Genomic DNA, 17,940 nt, shown 5'->3' with positions numbered 1-17,940 from the left:
CCGCTTTTTGTAAAAAAATAAATACGTTATTTACCGTTTTGGTGGGTCCGGATAGAAAAATATTTCCCCGAGGTATCAAAAACGACCCGAGGCAGCAGGGCGCTTTTGACATATGATATCCTAACATACCTAATTTGCGCGAGTTTGGGGCATTTATGACTATTTCTCAATCCCTGTCTGGGGAAATACTTTTTCCGAATGGAAAGGAATTGAAGTACAAAATATTTCAGATATACTGAATATAATTATCAGGGGTACTGTTACCACTGTTACAAGTTAACCGCTGAACTGTAATTATATTTGAAAGACTGAACGATCAAAATTGAAAGGCGTATATATTTTTGTTAATCAAACGGTATTGAAGTCAAAAGACGAGACAAATTGAAGACATTGAAAACGATATGTATAATTTCAACATGTTTGTATTTTTCCAATTTACGAATGGTAAGGAAATAAACGCGTAAAAACAAAACCTTATTTCCCTTATATTTATGGGAAATCTCTAGGAGAAGTGGGGATCATTCGAAGCGGAAGTGCGCGCAAAACTACACATAGTTGTTTACTCAGGAGTTCAGACTGAACATAAATAAAAGTAGTGAAATTGGCTGACCAATTAAAGGAAGTTTGTAAGAATCTTACTTGAGGCAAGATTTCCTGAGTAACCAGGGACGGCGGAGCCGGGGGGGCTAAAGCCCCCCCCCACTTTGTAATGTATTTATTATTAAATAATAAAGGAAGTTAATGTTATACGGGTCTTCGTATCGTAGTGTCTTGGGTCTTAGGACGCTTGTCCGGTCGGCTACTTGCCCCCTCCGGTGAGTATAAATATGAGCCCAGTTTGCCTGATCGAGTTGTTAGTTGCTTGCGTGACCCATCCCTCCCTTTTCCCTAACGACTTCACGCGATGTTGTGAACTCTACGGGAGAAGCGTCTTATTAATCTCGCAGGGTTTTTTTGTTAGTTTTTGTTTTGCAGGATTAAGCACAGTTCTGTTCACACCCGTTTTGGTCGTGGAATTGGTGTTTGGGGTAAAGGTAAATTCATTAATGATCGCCACATTTACAGGTATTTTTTTTTGTGTGTACTTTGATGTTCGTATCGTTTATTCCACGGTTTCACTTCAGTGACTCACGTGTGACAGTTGATCACGGGATGGAGGAGGTACCGTTAAAAAAGCATGGTTCGTTGAGTTATTATCTGCGCCGAAAACAGCAAACTCAAAAGAAACACCGTTTCACCCCTAGCCCGATCGTTTCGCTCGGATACCGTCTCCATCCCTACCGATCGGCAGCGGGCAAAAATATAGTGTAAGTGCTGGTGTGCTATCGTACTGATGTGAGCCTTAGGATCCGTTAGAACGTTAATTTACAGAAAACCAAAAGATGTTTACACTTTTTATTTACTGAGCAGTGCTTAGTATTTGGAATCGTTTTGATAACATCATAAGTTGGAGTAAAGATGTAGCCCCCGCACTTGATATAACGCATCGCCGTCCCTGGAATCCCCCTTCTGGAAATTACGTTACACCCCCCCCAAAAAAATAGCATTAAAAAATTCTACCGAGTTTTCTTATTGCACACGTTCTTTCTTTCGTCGGTTAATGTCAAAAGCTTATAATTTTCAACAATCAGGATAACAGAGGAATGAATTTCATGGCGGAAAAATAAGAAAATTGCATTGCACATTTCCGGAAAATTGGAAGGATTCACATGCTAATAATAAATAGCAAATATTACGGAATTAAAAAGCAAAATTATGGAACGCTTCTTATCAAAGGCAAACTGGTTTCACTTGTGCCATCACCAAATAAGAGGGAGGCTGTTAGAAGTGGTGGGGCACAGACAAAGGGCAATATATTAATCACATTTCCCCCACAACATATATGTTAAGACAGTGAAGTAGTTTTAACTTTACAGCCTGCAAAAATAGACACATTTTGGAGCAAAGGGGAGGCATGTTTCCTTTTTGCTATTTTAGTCCCATATCGTAACGGAAAGGCCAGTAATTCCCGCCTTGAGACAATTTAATCACTGCTAAGTAGAATTGTAAAACTTTATGTATTTTAATGAATATATAAAATTGCTTACGATTGCTTATCCGAGTTCGGGAGAAAAATCAGTAATCTTTACCGCTATTCTATATTGTCAGTTTACTAAAACGTTTTAATAATAGCACCAACGGCATTATATACTTTTTTTAACACTGCATGTACACCATTTGTGCGCACTGCGGGGTGACGTACCAGATCATCCAATATCGTAATGAAATGAATCGAAGCGAAAAACAACTTTGCGAAAGCAACGCGATGGTATAATACCAGACATAATTGCACATGGTCGTGGGCTGTATGGATTACCATAGGATGGTATTCACAAATGATACACTTTGATAAAAACCTAACCTTCAAACAACTTTGGAAGATAACCGTACTTTCCTACTCCTTTACCGTTTTTTCCTCATTCTGGTTATGACAAACATAAATATTAAACAATTTTAAGTATTTGCTTGCCAGTCTCTTCCAACAACAGAGAGCATGGACATAATGGCAAAAGCCCAATTCTTCCATTCCAAAAATGTAGGGAAAACAATTGTCGGTTAAAAATCGACCTTTTTGTAGGTTTAAGACCCTTTCCCCTTCAGCTGATCGGTTAAATTGTAGAACTGTAGAATGACGGTTTAAAACGTCGCCTATATAGCTATGCAATTCAAAATATGCGATGACTGTCAATGTAATTTTCACATGACAATTACTGAATAAGCCTTCCACAACTGTATTCGCTCGGCAAAGATAAACACAGCTCTATGACAGCAAGCACCTGGATGGTTAACAAGTAAATCAATTCTTTCATTCTTCGTGCTTGCCTAATTTGAATAATTAATTGATGGTATTAGTTGTCTAAGCTATTAGACTGCAATTTTGCTTTGGACATTCCATTTCTGTGACCAATTCACAGTATGGGTTTAAATTTATGCATTTCAATGAGAATCACATTTCAATTAGATCTTTAAAGGATTCCTATACAAATTTTCCTTCGTTGATTATACCCACTCATGTGACAAGAAGGGCATAAGTAATACAGACACTCATATTTTTCCTTTCAGTTTCAATCAACATTTCTCGAAATTCGCGGATGCTTCATCCACTTTTCCCAAAGACGTTTCCTTTGAGTAAATTTAAATTTCATCCTATTAATACTTACCTCCCATCTTAATTTATCACATCTTTCATTTAATTAATTTTTAATACTGGCTTTGTGACCACTTCCTTTTTGCTGGCTACACTTGATTGTGCATTTATAGTATACCAACCCCTATTCCATTGGTTATGTCAGTGTTTCCACTTCTTTACTTCAAATTTTTCCATTCTGAATAACCTTTTAAATCAACCTATTTTCCACTGCACATGTTAACCCTTTTTAAGCGCCTAATAACCCCCTTGCCATTGGTTATATAAACCACTTGTTTGACCATGTCCTAACTTGACATATTTTTCATTCCAAATAACCCCTTGAATTGGCTGATTTTACACTGGCCATATTATAGTATGCTGTACGCATTTATAGCAAACCCTTTCCACTGGTTATGTATAAACTATTTCATAAACTTAAACCAAACCTTTATTTTCACCAAAGCTGAACAGCTTTATAACAAATGGTTGCAAGTCTGGTTGTAAAAAGAGTGATTTGAATTTGAAGTCAATCTCAATGCAATGCTTTTCTTGACCATTTCTGTGAATACTGCACTATTTAGTATGTTTTCCTGGCTTAAATAACTCATTTGTTGAATACTTTTGGCAAAAGAATATACTTATAAGGATTATACTTGGCAAAGGAATAACTTAAACCCTAACATTAACCCCCTTCATCATGAGATGACATGAAATTATTTGTACTTCCATGTTAATTTGACTAACAAAAAACTTGACGGAATGCTAGCCATACAAATTTCAAGAATTTTCCCTTGAAGCCAATCTTTCATAGACCTTAAATCCTGTAATAGGATTATACTTGGAAGCAATACACCCCTTTTTCAAGAAATAATGTTTACCTTTTTATGATTCCTTTCCACCAAATTGATAGAACACTGCATGCCAGGACGAAGTGAACAAACTTTTTATTCTTACGTTGAATACATTTTCAGGTTAGCAAACAATATCATGAAGAGCTAAACATTTAACACTGAATTGTCTTGAGTCTATTTTCTTTATGTGAATTTCTTTGTATAGTCCAAAACAATTGGCTTAGCATAACTGTAAGTTTCATATCCAAAACAGGTAGAAATAGTGTCATTAAAAGGTTGGCAAATTAAACTCAACCAAAGGCTTGCTGTAAAGGAAGAAAATGTTACTTTGAATAGTCCCCAACTGCACGATGTTTTCATAACAAAAACATTTCAATTTTGCGGCCTCCCATTTGCTTACCGCTCAACTCTCTAATTGCAATCTTTGCACGCTCATTGCTCACCAAGGTTATCATTGCATCACCAGAACACCTGTTGGCATCAATGTAATGGATTCGCACAGAATCTGGAATTGCTGGGAAGCCTCTGAACAAACGTAGAATATCATCAGATGTTGTAGAAACAGGCAAATTACGAATGCCAACAACACATCCATCCTTGATGTCAGCTAAGTTGATATTCGCACTGGCTGCAACCATACTTGCAGAATTATCAACACTGACTGGAGCACGGGTGGAGATGTTGGAAGAGAAACTACTGGGGTTGAAGGTAGACTGTCCACTCCTATCTCTTGCACTTGTATCCCCAGGAAATGCACTTGAAAGCAAACTCATATCAATATTGAGAGTAGATACAATTTCCTCCAAGGTGCACCTGGTGACATTGATATAACGGTTTCCCAAAAACTGGCCATGTCTCTTGAGGGCTTTGATACAATCGTCTTGAGTTGCACACTCAACAAACGCACTGCCACTGGACTTTCCTACATGCTTTCCTTGCTTATTGGGTATAATATAAACAGCAGCAACGTTTACACCCTTCAAGAACTGCAAGATATCTTCATCCTTTGCAGTGTATGGCATTCCAGTCAACTTAAGAAATAACCCTTTTTCACCACTAGAAACAGTGGAACTTTCTGCTCGAGTATTGGTGCGAAAACTTCCCCGGTCATTAGGCGAGTCATGCTTTGATCTCAAACTTTTACTATCCCTTGAGGAATTATCTTGTGATCGAGTAGTGGAGAATGAATACGAACCTCTCCCCCTTCCTCTTCCGCGACCTCTGAACCCCCTTGAGCCTCTATCAGTGTGACCTTGTCCCCCACCTCTCCTAAAACCACCCTCCCTATCATTTGAATCTCGACCATTAGCACTTGTCCTTGATGTACTGAATGAACTTCCACGACTGCTGCGAACAGGACTGTGGCTCTCTGAAAAGATGACCTGGAGTGCTACTCCCTTGCCATACTTTGAATCAGACCGATCCCGGGGGCTTCTGCTCCTCTCTCGTGAAGATCTGCTGCTGCTCTTGTCTGCCACCCCTCCCCCACGACTGAAACGACCACCAGGAGATTTCGGTATCATTGCAACCCCATCTCGCAAAGCTTTCTCCATTTCTGTCTGACTGCTCAAAAACAACTCCACATACCGCTTTCCAATGTAAGCACCATTCCTTTGCATAGCTCTTCGTGCATCCTCGTCGTCGTAAAAGCAAGCAAATCCAACGCCACATGCTTTCCCATCCTCATTTGGCGCGAGATGTATGTCGTGTTCCGCTATTTTGGAGTCGCGAAAAAACGATTTAATATCGCGACTCGTGGTCTGCCATGGCATTCCTTTGAGCTTTATTATGACAGGCATCCTTTGAAGAGTCCAAAATCGACGAATATATTGTTTTAAATGCGTAAAATACTACAAATATTTGAAGTCCAACAAACTGTATCACAAAATAGGCACAAACACGTTTCACGCGAAGGTGCCCCTGATTTGCTTTCCGGTAGCCCCGATCACCACACTTGAATCCACTCTTATCCATTTAATACTCAAGATGTATATATCCATCCCCATGTACCCCTCTAACAAATTGCTTCACTTCGGCATTTTTTTTCAATTTACTCATCTCCAGAAACATGGAAAGTTATAAAATAAGGTTGTTATAGTTTTATTCTTACCTTGTACACGTTTAGTGTGTTGCTAATATTTATATGGCGAAGATAACCGACAGTTTGCTGCACAATCAATCATCGATGTATATTCCACTTCTCTGCCTAGGCCTTTTCCGCGTCAAGCTTCTTTGCATATTTTTTTTTCCAAAAAGTCAAGAAAATCTAAAGAAATAATAGTATATAGTGTTACGAAACTTATTGATAATAAAATAGCGTGTGTAATTTTGTATATGAAATTAAAAATGAACCATAAATCAGTAAAATCACTATTCACAAATTCCAAAGAAAATAATTTCCCAAATTAAGTGGTAACACCGAGAAAAAAAATTGCATGTTTTTTTTTTTGCGGAATTTATTATTTTTCATTTGTTACATAACTACCTATGTTGTAAATCGCATTTCCAATATGGTAGATGTCCAAGTATTTGGCTCAAAAGCTGAACTGCAAACACGAATTGGCGCTTTTATTGCCCAAAAAGCAAGGGAAGCTATTTCAGACCACGATTACTTCTCCATTGCATTTTCGGGCGGAAGTGTTGCCAGCATTGCTCCGGCTGGTTTGCTGGAACAAGGAGATTTAAAGAGCCTCGATCTTTCCAAATGGAAAATCTATTTCTGCGATGAAAGATATGTAGATCTTTCAAACGCGGATAGCAACTATAACGTCGTGAATAAAAACTTTATATCAAAAGTCAATGATATCAAATCTGAGAATGTCTTCACCATTGACCCTGCCTTGCCACTCGAAGATGCAGCCAAAAATTATGAGGAAAAATTGAAATCATCCCTGGGTGATGGTCAAAGAATTGATCTGCTTTTGATTGGCATGGGGCCGGATGGTCATATATGTTCGTTGTTTCCTGGTCACCCGCTCCTTGACGTCACAGACAGATTGGTTGCGGCCATATCTGATTCACCCAAACCCCCTCCGAGCCGAATAACTTTAACCTATACGGCATTGAATGCTGCAAGGTGTGCAATGTTTATCGTCTCTGGAAGTGGGAAAGCTAAGGTGGCCAAGGAAGTGTTAGAAGGCAAAAATCCTGACCAACTGCCAGCAGGGAGAGTTAAATTGACCAATGGGACAATGCACTGGTTTATGGACAATGATGCTGCAAGCCAATTGGAAAAGCACAAATAATATCCATAGAGACCGACAGCAATTAGTGATGTCTCAATTTCAAAAAATTGAATGATACTGTTATGATGTCAATTATAAATCTATTGCTTACTGCTATTTAATGAAAATATTTAGTTAAATAATTTGCAAAATATGTAGCGGGCCAATTTTTCTGTGCAATAAACAACCCTCTCTTTTATCCGTAAATGATATTGCTGATCCACTTGCTGTTATTCACTAATATTGGGTTTTAATAATGTCAATCATGTGATGTCATACATGCCAGGATAGGTTCCAGGATAGTTCTTTATTGTATCTTTGTGACTTTCTACTTGGTTGCAAATGTGCAATTTTGTATCAATGGATCATTCCTGTGCTACATAAGCATTGAAAACATTTTTGGTCCAAATTCAAATCACTGATTAAAATGTCCAAGGAACATTAAGTAAAATGAAATAAAGGGTGGTTACAATACAGAACCTAAAAGCTTATAAGCACTTGCTTTGTATAGTGAATATTCATTGGAAGTGCATACATTTATGTTTTACTGAGTAGTCATTGTCTAACCAAGATAATGGGGTACACTGGCTGTCGTTTTGTCCTGTTTATGCAAAATATCAAAACTGCAGTATTCACAGGAATGATGATCTTGCCTCAAACGCACACAATTTGGTGTTCAAAACTGCCTATATAAACATGCGAAAAAGCATTAGGAACTTCCATGCACATGCTGGCATCCGGCTTCTATATTTAGGGATTATGTAAACCTTTGACTAATTATAATAGATTTTTCCTGGCATTCATTAACTATCCACCCAAGAAAACTTGCTGTATTATATACTAATGTGTATCAGGATTTTAGAGTTTGCATTTCTTCAATGTACATATTTCCATGTCCTGTTCAAATTTCTTAAAAGAACATCAGGGTAGTAAAACCATAGTTCAACTTAAGGTACTGTACATAGGAATATGTACACTGATTCATTCAATCGATTTTAGAAAATGCATCTTTCCTCATGTGCACTGTGAATATATACACAAAATTGAACTGGGGGATAAGTTATGAAGCCCAGGCTTGGAGTTCAGCCATATCATCATCATCGGTCACAGCAACCTTCTTGCGTTCACGGCCTTAAAAAACAAGAATGCATCAATGGTACCTGGAACAGTCGGTATTGCTAATAGTGTGTCATTGCTTTAAAAATGACTGTTAACAAGCTTACTAAGCAATTGAAAGTAATAATTTGTGGTAGTGAGTATTTTGAGCAGAGGCTTTGCATAAATAAGAAGGGAAAATCTATTGAGCCATTGTGCCAAACCTTAAGTATATACTGCAGATGCTTGTATTTTATTTTCATTGATAAATATCTAGTCTAATCCATGGCAAAAAGTGAAAAAATCTTGCACAAATCTCCAGGAAATTCACCCAGTCTACATATTTCCCATACAGCAACCTTATCCCTAAACAACATTACCTGCAGGGACTGGCATTTCAGTGTCCGGAACTGATGGTAGTGATGTTGTTCCAGCAACATCTAATAATCGTTCATCAAGCTCTTCCTGTTCAAGTTCTTCCAACTCAGCATTTAATTCATCCTAACAAAAAGTGAAAGCTGGTAAGCCAGGTAGCATTAATTTAATTAGAATAAGTGCTATTACGTTTGGATTTATATCTGACAATGAAAATACTGGGCTATTTCCTCAGTTATCAACATGCAAAGCACTAGTTCTGCCTCATGTAGTTGTTGGTAGACTTCATTAGAACATTGCCTGAGTCATGTGACTCATTTTACCTCATCAATATCCTGACCAAAACCAACAGGAGTTGAGATGGCACTTGCTATTTCATTTGCAATTTCATGTTGTTCGCTTATGTCATCCATCATATCGTGAACATCATCAACATCCCTATAAAATGATAAATACCATTGGGATAATAATGTGGCCAGATGCAAATGAATATAGAGTACACAACGTGCAAGACATAAGGCAATGGAGTTTTTGTTAACAAATTATATAAATTGTTACCATCAAAACATATCATTTAAATTGTAACTAATAATAATTGTGGCATACTCAAAGTGAATCAATATTATTTGCCAAACATGTCTAATTACCCCAGAAACGTTGGGTTTTTATTGTAAACAAACACAAAATATTTTGCACACTTCAAGCTTGAATACAAATGGCAGTATTTTTGTTGACAATGTTTTGACAGACCGATAATATTTTTTTGAGAAACTAAACCAACTTTTAATGAGAGGTATCCATAAATATGGGTATGTAGTTCTAAAGAAGTAAAGGTTTACATACAACTACCATTATACTTCATGGATTTAAACCATACCAATTACTGTAGCAGCTGGTATTTATGCAAAATATACTCAGTGTTTCTTGCTTTGTACAACACCAGATTAATTTACTCACGAACAAGGTACACTATCATCATTACATAAGAACCAGTTACTAACAGAAACATTAAAACTTGACACAACTTACAGCTGTTGAGCTTGTTTCAGTGCATTTGCTGCATATTTCATGCTGTTCAAAACTTCAGTATTTGTGTTAGCATTTTCCAGTGCTTGTCTTTGGAATTCGATTGTTGAAAGTGTCCCATCAATCTGTTGAAGTTGTTTCTCTAGTCTTTTTTTCCTCTTTAACGCATTTAGGGCACCTTTGAAACAAAATTAGTTATAATTGTCAGGTTTTTTGTATCACAATTTACAAGTCCTAATTCCAATGTACTAACCCCATTGAAGGCAAATATAACAGACCAATTTACACTAGAGACAGATCATTTAGGTATATAATTGAGGAGTAACAGATGATTTATCAATATTACATTATTTGCTATATTCATATGACTTTATCACAAACTATCATGTCCCTGCCCAGTACCCAAGTTGATCCCAATGGACGATTTTTCCTAGTGTAAATTGTGCTAATAATTCAGTCTGGGTCACTAGGTAGCGCAAGTTATGTGTCTTACATATCATATTGCGGTCTATAGGTAGGCACACAAGTTTTAAAATGACCAAATAACATGTTTTGAGACAAACCAATTCTCTTGTGTACCATTACAATATTATTCAACAGTTGTTATATTATTCGACAAGTATTGTTGATATGTTACTATAGCTCTTCAGAGGAAATCTTTGATAAGCTAATTCTTATTGAATACTGATTAATTTAGATTGTGATAGATAGGCCAAGAGAACTATCAATAAATATAACAAAGTGACGGCAATGTAAAATAAGACCAGTCAACAAGCATTTTTGGTCAGTCATTTTGTATTGTTCCGCTGTTTTTTTTGGGCCCTGACATTACTATATACCTAAAAGCTTGGATGCGTATATCTAAGACCACAGTATAAACTTGGACACACATACTTCTGGCTTTCCTAGGCTGAGTCAGTTTGGTGAAGAAGCGTCTGTGACAAGCCCATATAGGGGAAATGAAAACTTTCAATAGTTAAGTAAGTTAACCTTCTTGAAGCTATTCTTCCTTGTATTTGTATGAAAATGGAAGCAGAAATCAAATGCTGAGCAATAGAATATGAAGCAATAAACTAATGTACAGCAAAATCTGTGCCAACCGTGTACTTAGTAAAAATTTATGTATGAAATGCAAAGCAAAGTATAAAATGTACACTTTTGCATAAATTCGAAACAGTGAATATCGATTAAAATGAAAATACAACATTTATATCGCGTTGTTTAAAACACAACATAGTATTTAAACGATTGACTGTCCCACCTCGTTTATTTTTACTGGCATTCGTCTTGGCAATATTGAGTTCTTGATCAATTTTCTTTTCTAAATGTTCGCTTTTCTTCTGAAGCATTTCCTCAGTCGTTCGTAGCCTCTGTATCGCATCTTGTGGCGTCGGTCCTTGCTGTTTTTTCGACCCACCGCCGCCGAAAGCCTTAGCGAGGAAACTCATAACTCAATAGTTGATGAAACGATGAAAATACTGAACAAAAAGCTGAATTTTGAAATAAATTTTGATGTTTTTGCAAAAATATTTTGATGCGTCGGTGGAATTACGAAGCAGAAGCTCGAGCTGATCTCTGGGTAATTATTGTCTATTTTTAGATTGGGTGGTTTCATTACGTCATAAATTATATTCCATACTTTTCGTGCTGAATCAACAACTTTCACATTTTACGCATTGTTGTCATGTCATTTCACATGTTACAGCCTCGATTCTGTGCCGGCTTTGAGAGAAAAGGGGATCCGGAACAGTTGTTCCGTTAATTCGTCAAAATTTACAATTTTACAACTTTCTTCTCGTTTTGCTCAATAGCAATGACAGATCACACTAAATTTTAGTTTATTTTGAAATCTTTCAAATAGAGTCTAAAGATATTATTTATTATTGATGAAAGTACTTTAAATGTAAAGTAATTTATAAAATTTCATAAAATACTCAATCAATACGAACTTAGGTTGCTTTGACATTTTACAAAAAGTTGTATTTGGGTCGCATTCTCCGTGTTGATACGATTATCGATACCAACATATTACAACTTATCGATACGGAAAATGAAAAAACACAAGTTTTTTCCATTTTTCACAAGTTAATCTACTAAACTAAAAGAAACTAAAGAACTGCGGGGAAGTTTCTTGTTCACTTTGGGTTATATCATCACGTCCCCCCCCCAGAATTTAAAAATTCCATATACATTAAATTTTTTTCTTTAATCATACATTATCAATAATTACATACAATTACATTTAGTATGTGGCAATCATATTGCCAATTGTCCTTTAGCTAAGTTAAAAGATGCTGATTTACGTTTAAACTGCTTACATATATTTGTAGCCGTTTGATTGTCTGATATACAGTAACATATCATTAATTAATATACGAATACGATTACGTTTTTTGTGTGGGAATCATATTGCTATATGAGAATCATATCCCTATTATTTTACACTGGATGTCCTAAGAAGTATATACTTTAGAAAATTATACAAAGCTACCATCCCACACTCAATACGGTATACGTGCAGTCGTGCATAGTGCTTGTCACAGTTCGTCCAGAATGTAATCCATTGTATCTAGGAGACAATTGTAAACTCAGAAAAACTTCATTGCCACTGCATGCATGTAATTGTTCATGTGTAAGTATACATCTGTTTTAGGTGTGTTTTATAGGAAAACCTGGTTCCGCACTCGTTTGCTGTGCTTAATGTTTGTAAGTACATAAAGAAATTAAAATACGTATTTTACCATTGTATTGAAACACTCCTCCAGTCTCCTGCAACCCGCCATCACCACGCGGTCCTAGCGTTACGTAAACAACGTGGATGTGGTATTCCCACGTGCCATTCATACGGCGATGCTGAGAAATCATCCAAATTATTGCCCAAAACATCCTAGAAATATTAGAAATATTACTTCATGTGACATTAATGTGCATATATATTCGCTCTGTCCGACGGATTTCGTTTGTACTAGTGTATCCAAACAAGTAAATGACTTATGGGTATATTTCAATTTCATAAACTTGTTTTGAGAATTTGAGTGTTGGCAACTATATTGTCAGCTGCATGTGCTTAATAATTATACAGGTCGCATGCGGGAGCCGGCATGGTAACGGTTCAACTTTACCAAAAAAAAAGGAACAACTTTTAAAAATAGTTTCAACTGGCGGGGTATATTTCGGAATGGTCTTCAGATGCTGGCCTTCAGGATGGAGACATGCGATCTCGGGCGGCTTGGATTTCTGTTCATCAGATTTTTTGGCGAATATAAAAAACGGTATACGGTATATATTGCTTGGTATAAATTTGTTTTGAAACACTGAAAGAAAGCAAAAAGCCTTAAAAATGACGGTACTGAGTGAAGTGCTTTTGTGTGAAAACTTGTCAAATCGCACTCCAGATTCGCGGTCTGTGATTAGATTGAATGCCGATCCTCCGCATTTTTAAAATGCCATCGAGATAGAGCTTGTCCGGTGTTTCATACTTTCATTGTTTTGTTCCAATCTTTAATATTTTCAATAATTTCGTAGCAATGGACGACTTGCGCTTTAGACTAATTTTTGATCGAAGTAACTAGAAGAAAATAAATCATCACAGCTAGAAAGATCTTACTTAAATTAGTGCCAAACTTGGCAGTTTTACTAACTTTAGTAATCTCTTTCAGAAAATGCCCTTTTTTATCCCCGAGGTAGGAAAGTAGTCTAAGGCGCAAGTCGTCCATTACTGGATTTTGCAACGCATTGTCACAATGCTGAATAAATTATTCACATGCAGCCATAGATGCAGTCTAGTTTCCATTTAGTCCTAATAGTCGTGAACATGAAAATCCGCCTGGTATGAATAACTACGAGTGTAAAGGAAACATTGACCGATTAAAATAAAGAAACGAGGACAAATATCTACATGCATGCGTATTATTTTAAATCGGTGAAAATGACAACTTAAGGGCAACTTTCGTGGAATTTATACACCAGCTATGCGTCTGCATATATAGATATTATAGGGACCTTACGATACACTAAATCTACGACGCGGACGTGAAGTAATAATACTGTCTTGGACCCCGTTTGTTATTTAACTACCTTCATGTTGTACATACTCTTCTTGAGGCGATTAAAAAAACGTCCCAGCGAAGATTTGGTGAACTGAAAACTTACCCTATCCCAATTGCAAGCATTATCCAAGCCGAAGGCACCATACAGCCATGTATACCAACTTATGTTTGTTACGTTATTTGTTGATAATGGTGCAGGCCAGTCTCGCTTGTAAAATGTGTCCGGATAAACTTTGACCCACAGGAAGTCATCAGCGTGACTTGTGCATTGCCATGGTTTCAAGACAGAGATCGTAAAGCTTAAGTTGACCAATAATTATTGGGCGGAAACAAACTTTACATATTGCAATACTATGACATCAATGTACAACAAATGGCAGTTTAATAATATCTCTCGACCTACTTTTGTCCACTTTGGCTTGCCATAATTAATGCTCATATAATCATATATACTTATCACTTTATACAGATTTAACGAGCAGTGTTCTCCAGTACAGAATTATAATAAAAATTCAATTGTGGCTGTGGCATTTCATTGTTCGATAATCTCTAGACTTCCAGAATTCAGTACTCGCGTTTGCGATGCCGCCCATGCAAGGTTTTGATGTATCGAGGAGGCTACGATGTATCAAGCCTTAGGAATTACAATTACAATTACAACAGGCAAACTTGAAATGATATAGTTGCAAGAATGCAATATAAGAGTTGATATGGATTACGGTGATACGAATTCATATTCGGGTAATATACGGATGATTATAGTGATACGAATATGATCGTGGATACTATATATCGCTACTTTGAAATTAAACGAATAATTGATAAACAACTATAAGAATTACGAATACAGATTCTTCGTACATATAGTGAATGTCTTACCTTATTCCAAATATTATTCCGATGCTTGGCATGCTTGCGAATATGTAGTCTCTTACGAATATGATGTCGCTACGAATATGATATTTGATCCTTTGATTCATTTCGTTCGAAGATGTTTTGCACTCACTTTTGCTGTTGGCGCATCAGCGGAAACGAAATTAAATATGTGAACGTGGGAACTTTGATTGGTGGAAAATCAATGCATATTTGGCATTGAAATATCCGAGCATTGATTGGTTGTTTGCCAATCCACATTTGCCTGGCGATAAAGACTGCATGGTTTTCATTGGGTTTCCAGTTAGGACAGTTACGGGAAAATTATCGCTACGCATTTAAATGAATATGAATTTATAAGATATAAAATGAAGTATTATAAGCACAACGTATACCGATTTATCTGCCATCATATGAAACAGAGCATGTTTTCAATCAACCTCGCAAGCCAGGCTTTTCTACCTACGGCTACGCTCCGCAGCGTTGACCGTGGAACGTAGACAGAAAAGCCTGGCTTGCGAGGTTGGTTTTCAATTGGGCAAAACCACACACACTTCAGTGCAGACCTTTCGCCGCGAATATTTTAAGGAGTAGATCTCAATTGATTGTTGAACTCCAAATAAATCCCGTTGTCTCAACGATTCGCCGATTACTCGCCTTCTTAATTCGATTGTTCATTCATTCATGTTCATGTTACTTTACTAACCCGATCGCTTAAACACCTACTCCATCACTTCCGGGTAAATCAAATAGGTTGAATCATATAAGATCATGCTAATGTAAACTTAAGTAATAATAAATAAAAACTGTAAAGTGTCCGATCTCGAATGTATTTGATGAGTATATTTTTAGGTGAGAAATAAAATCATCCCACCCGTTTCTTGAAAAGCAACAAACTAAATTTGAAAACTGAGTTGGTTTTGCAATATTACTGTGCTCCGAACAGTAAAAGTATACGATTTTACGTTCGATATATAGCTGTTTAATTAATCGCCCGATAAAATGGCTTTCGGGAATCCGAAAAATGGGGAATCCCCTAATTACAAAATGACACCCCCGCAACTCATTCGCGACGCGTGTTAGAAAGACTCGTATTCAACAGTCTGAAGCTCGTCAGTATCCACTAACTTATCACACTTTGTTAAATATTTATCACGCTCTGATAACTAGTTGTCACGTAAACACAACATGCAAAACAGTCTCTCTTCTATTTTATATCTATTCTCATGCGCTAAAGTCATATGAAAAAGTCTTTTATTCGTTGCTGAAATGTCATTTGGATATGACGGTTAATGAATGACTACCCGTGCGACACGGGATAAAAGTTAATGGCAATGAACTTTTATTGCTATAGCCTTATGGTTCTTACATGACTTAATTTACAGCAAACAAACATATATACGCAAGCGAACGAATATCCCAAATCATATAACTCTGCATGTATACCAGTAACGCAGGATCAGAACAGAAGATCGACAGAACGGGGACATTTCTTTTTGCTTTTACGCAGACACATATTATACATCAAAGGGGTGAACTTTTACTGTTCAGTCCAGAGGCGCGCTTTCATGAATTTATCTGCAATAGCCAATGGCTATGATATGAATGAATATTGTAATTGTTTACGCACGTTTACAGTTCAATCCAGCCTGCATGACAGCGGGCGGTCGCTAGTTCAATCTTGACAAATACTGTCAAATAGGTACTAGACAAATAGGTATAGGTATTATATTGTATATTGCAATTGTTTATGCACAAATAACAGAATATCGAAATTTTCAGAACAGCAATATTCCTTCCGCTTTTATACACGCAGATACATGCATATACATCAAGGCGACACGCCTGCCAGATGGAAACAGAAGAACGAAATATTCAGAACAGGGATATTAAATAACTATGTACTTTTATGCTGTAAGGCCTCACATACTATTTGCCTATCTAAAAAATAGCTATGATACTTTAATATCTACTGTAGCTCGAAAATAATAAAGAAATACCAAATGGTTTTCCATGAAGGTTTGCGTGTTCTATGCATGAGTTTCGGCGAACCCATGAAGGCATCAGCTTACCAGCTATATCATTATGTATCGTTAGAAATGTATAATAATATAGAGATACACTTCAAATATTTTACCTAAATCCAATTTCAAGTATTATCCAAACTCCAATTTTAAAGTATTATCCAAGTTGAGTCGGCTCGTCTGCTAACTGACATATATACGTGAAAACTGTTGTAAAAACAAAACTGAAACGACACGGATGAATGAGGAAGTTGACGGAGTTACAACCCACGTAATATTTGTTCGTTCTGTATATCCTGATTATCCTCGCTCGTTCGCTGGAAAAAACTGAGCAAAGCTAAGAGGTTTCACTCATATTTATACTATTCACAACGCTACAAAAGGAAGTACGAAGTCTGGATAAGCGTTAAAGCGAGATTTCTGGCATATTCAGCCAGGTCCAGTATAAATAAAAAGAACTAGGAACTCCTGTTTTGGCTTTTCTCAGTTTTTCTTACCGGCGTAGAATATGAAGAGCGCTGTGTAGAGTCTCAAGGATTTTCCGCCGTTTATGCTGTCATGAGATGGGTGAGCACTCATATAAAGATGAGTACTACTCATAAGAACTCCATAAAGGCCCGTTTACACTTGCAACTTTTGCTGCGATTTTATTTGGGATTTTCAAATATAAGAAAATCATCATAACTAATTACTCATTAACATTTATCAAAAGAAGAAAATTGCACATAAAATCGCAGCAAAAATCGCAAGTGTAAACGGGCCTTAAAGCGAGTAAAATGGGCATGGCGTTCGCGTTTCACATGCTTTCTCTAGTGAAAACACCAGCGCAGCGTTTCTGTAAATTCTACGCGCAATGTGCAGTAAAGTAAGGGTCGCACAAGGGTTTTTATGAAGTTTTTCGGTATTCATACGGTCTCTGAATGTGGTTCCGAGTTGTTTAAGCGAATGCATATAAAAAAAGGAGATTGTTTCGCTGTTAATTTGCCTAGCAAGATCGAGTAAAGAATCCGCAGACTTTTCAGTTGAATATAGTCAATAAAAGTTTTAAAATTTATTTATTATCTGCGTATAATTCGTCAAAATTTACATTGAAAATTTAGTGACTTTCATCTCGTTTTGCTCAATACAATAGCACTGACAGATCACACTTAATTGTTTAACATTTTGAAATCTTTCAAATTGAGTCTAAAAATATTATTTATCATTGATGAAAGTACTTTAAATGTATGGCAATTTATAAAATTACATAAAATG

At 36.6% G+C, this 17,940-nt stretch overlaps 3 protein-coding genes across 3 annotated transcripts; 1 reads left to right on the top strand and 2 right to left on the bottom strand.

The window, feature by feature from the left end:
* Positions 1-2,184: 2,184 nt before the first annotated feature.
* Positions 2,185-5,960, bottom strand: LOC114516828 (heterogeneous nuclear ribonucleoprotein F-like). The gene has a single exon (XM_028536415.1). The coding sequence runs from the start codon at positions 5,817-5,819 to the stop codon at positions 4,377-4,379; it is 1,443 nt and encodes a 480-aa protein (XP_028392216.1). The 5' UTR covers positions 5,820-5,960; the 3' UTR covers positions 2,185-4,376.
* Positions 5,961-6,480: 520 nt separating this feature from the next.
* On the top strand, positions 6,481-7,395 carry LOC114516775 (6-phosphogluconolactonase-like). Its single transcript, XM_028536351.1, has one exon. The coding sequence runs from the start codon at positions 6,531-6,533 to the stop codon at positions 7,263-7,265; it is 735 nt and encodes a 244-aa protein (XP_028392152.1). The 5' UTR covers positions 6,481-6,530; the 3' UTR covers positions 7,266-7,395.
* Positions 7,396-7,792: 397 nt separating this feature from the next.
* On the bottom strand, positions 7,793-11,290 carry LOC114516776 (charged multivesicular body protein 4c-like). The gene is made up of 5 exons (XM_028536352.1): positions 11,002-11,290; positions 9,744-9,918; positions 9,038-9,152; positions 8,720-8,840; positions 7,793-8,375 (listed from the first exon to the last, which is right to left on the bottom strand). The coding sequence occupies exons 1-5, from the start codon at positions 11,186-11,188 to the stop codon at positions 8,305-8,307; spliced, it is 669 nt and encodes a 222-aa protein (XP_028392153.1). The 5' UTR covers positions 11,189-11,290; the 3' UTR covers positions 7,793-8,304.
* Between the last annotated feature and the right edge of the window lie 6,650 nt (positions 11,291-17,940).

Source organism: Dendronephthya gigantea, unplaced genomic scaffold (genome assembly GCF_004324835.1).
Source record: "Dendronephthya gigantea isolate DGI-Jeju-01 unplaced genomic scaffold, DenGig_1.0 000006F, whole genome shotgun sequence".
NCBI lineage: Eukaryota > Metazoa > Cnidaria > Anthozoa > Malacalcyonacea > Nephtheidae > Dendronephthya > Dendronephthya gigantea.
This window is presented reverse-complemented; position numbering and strand designations above follow the sequence as displayed.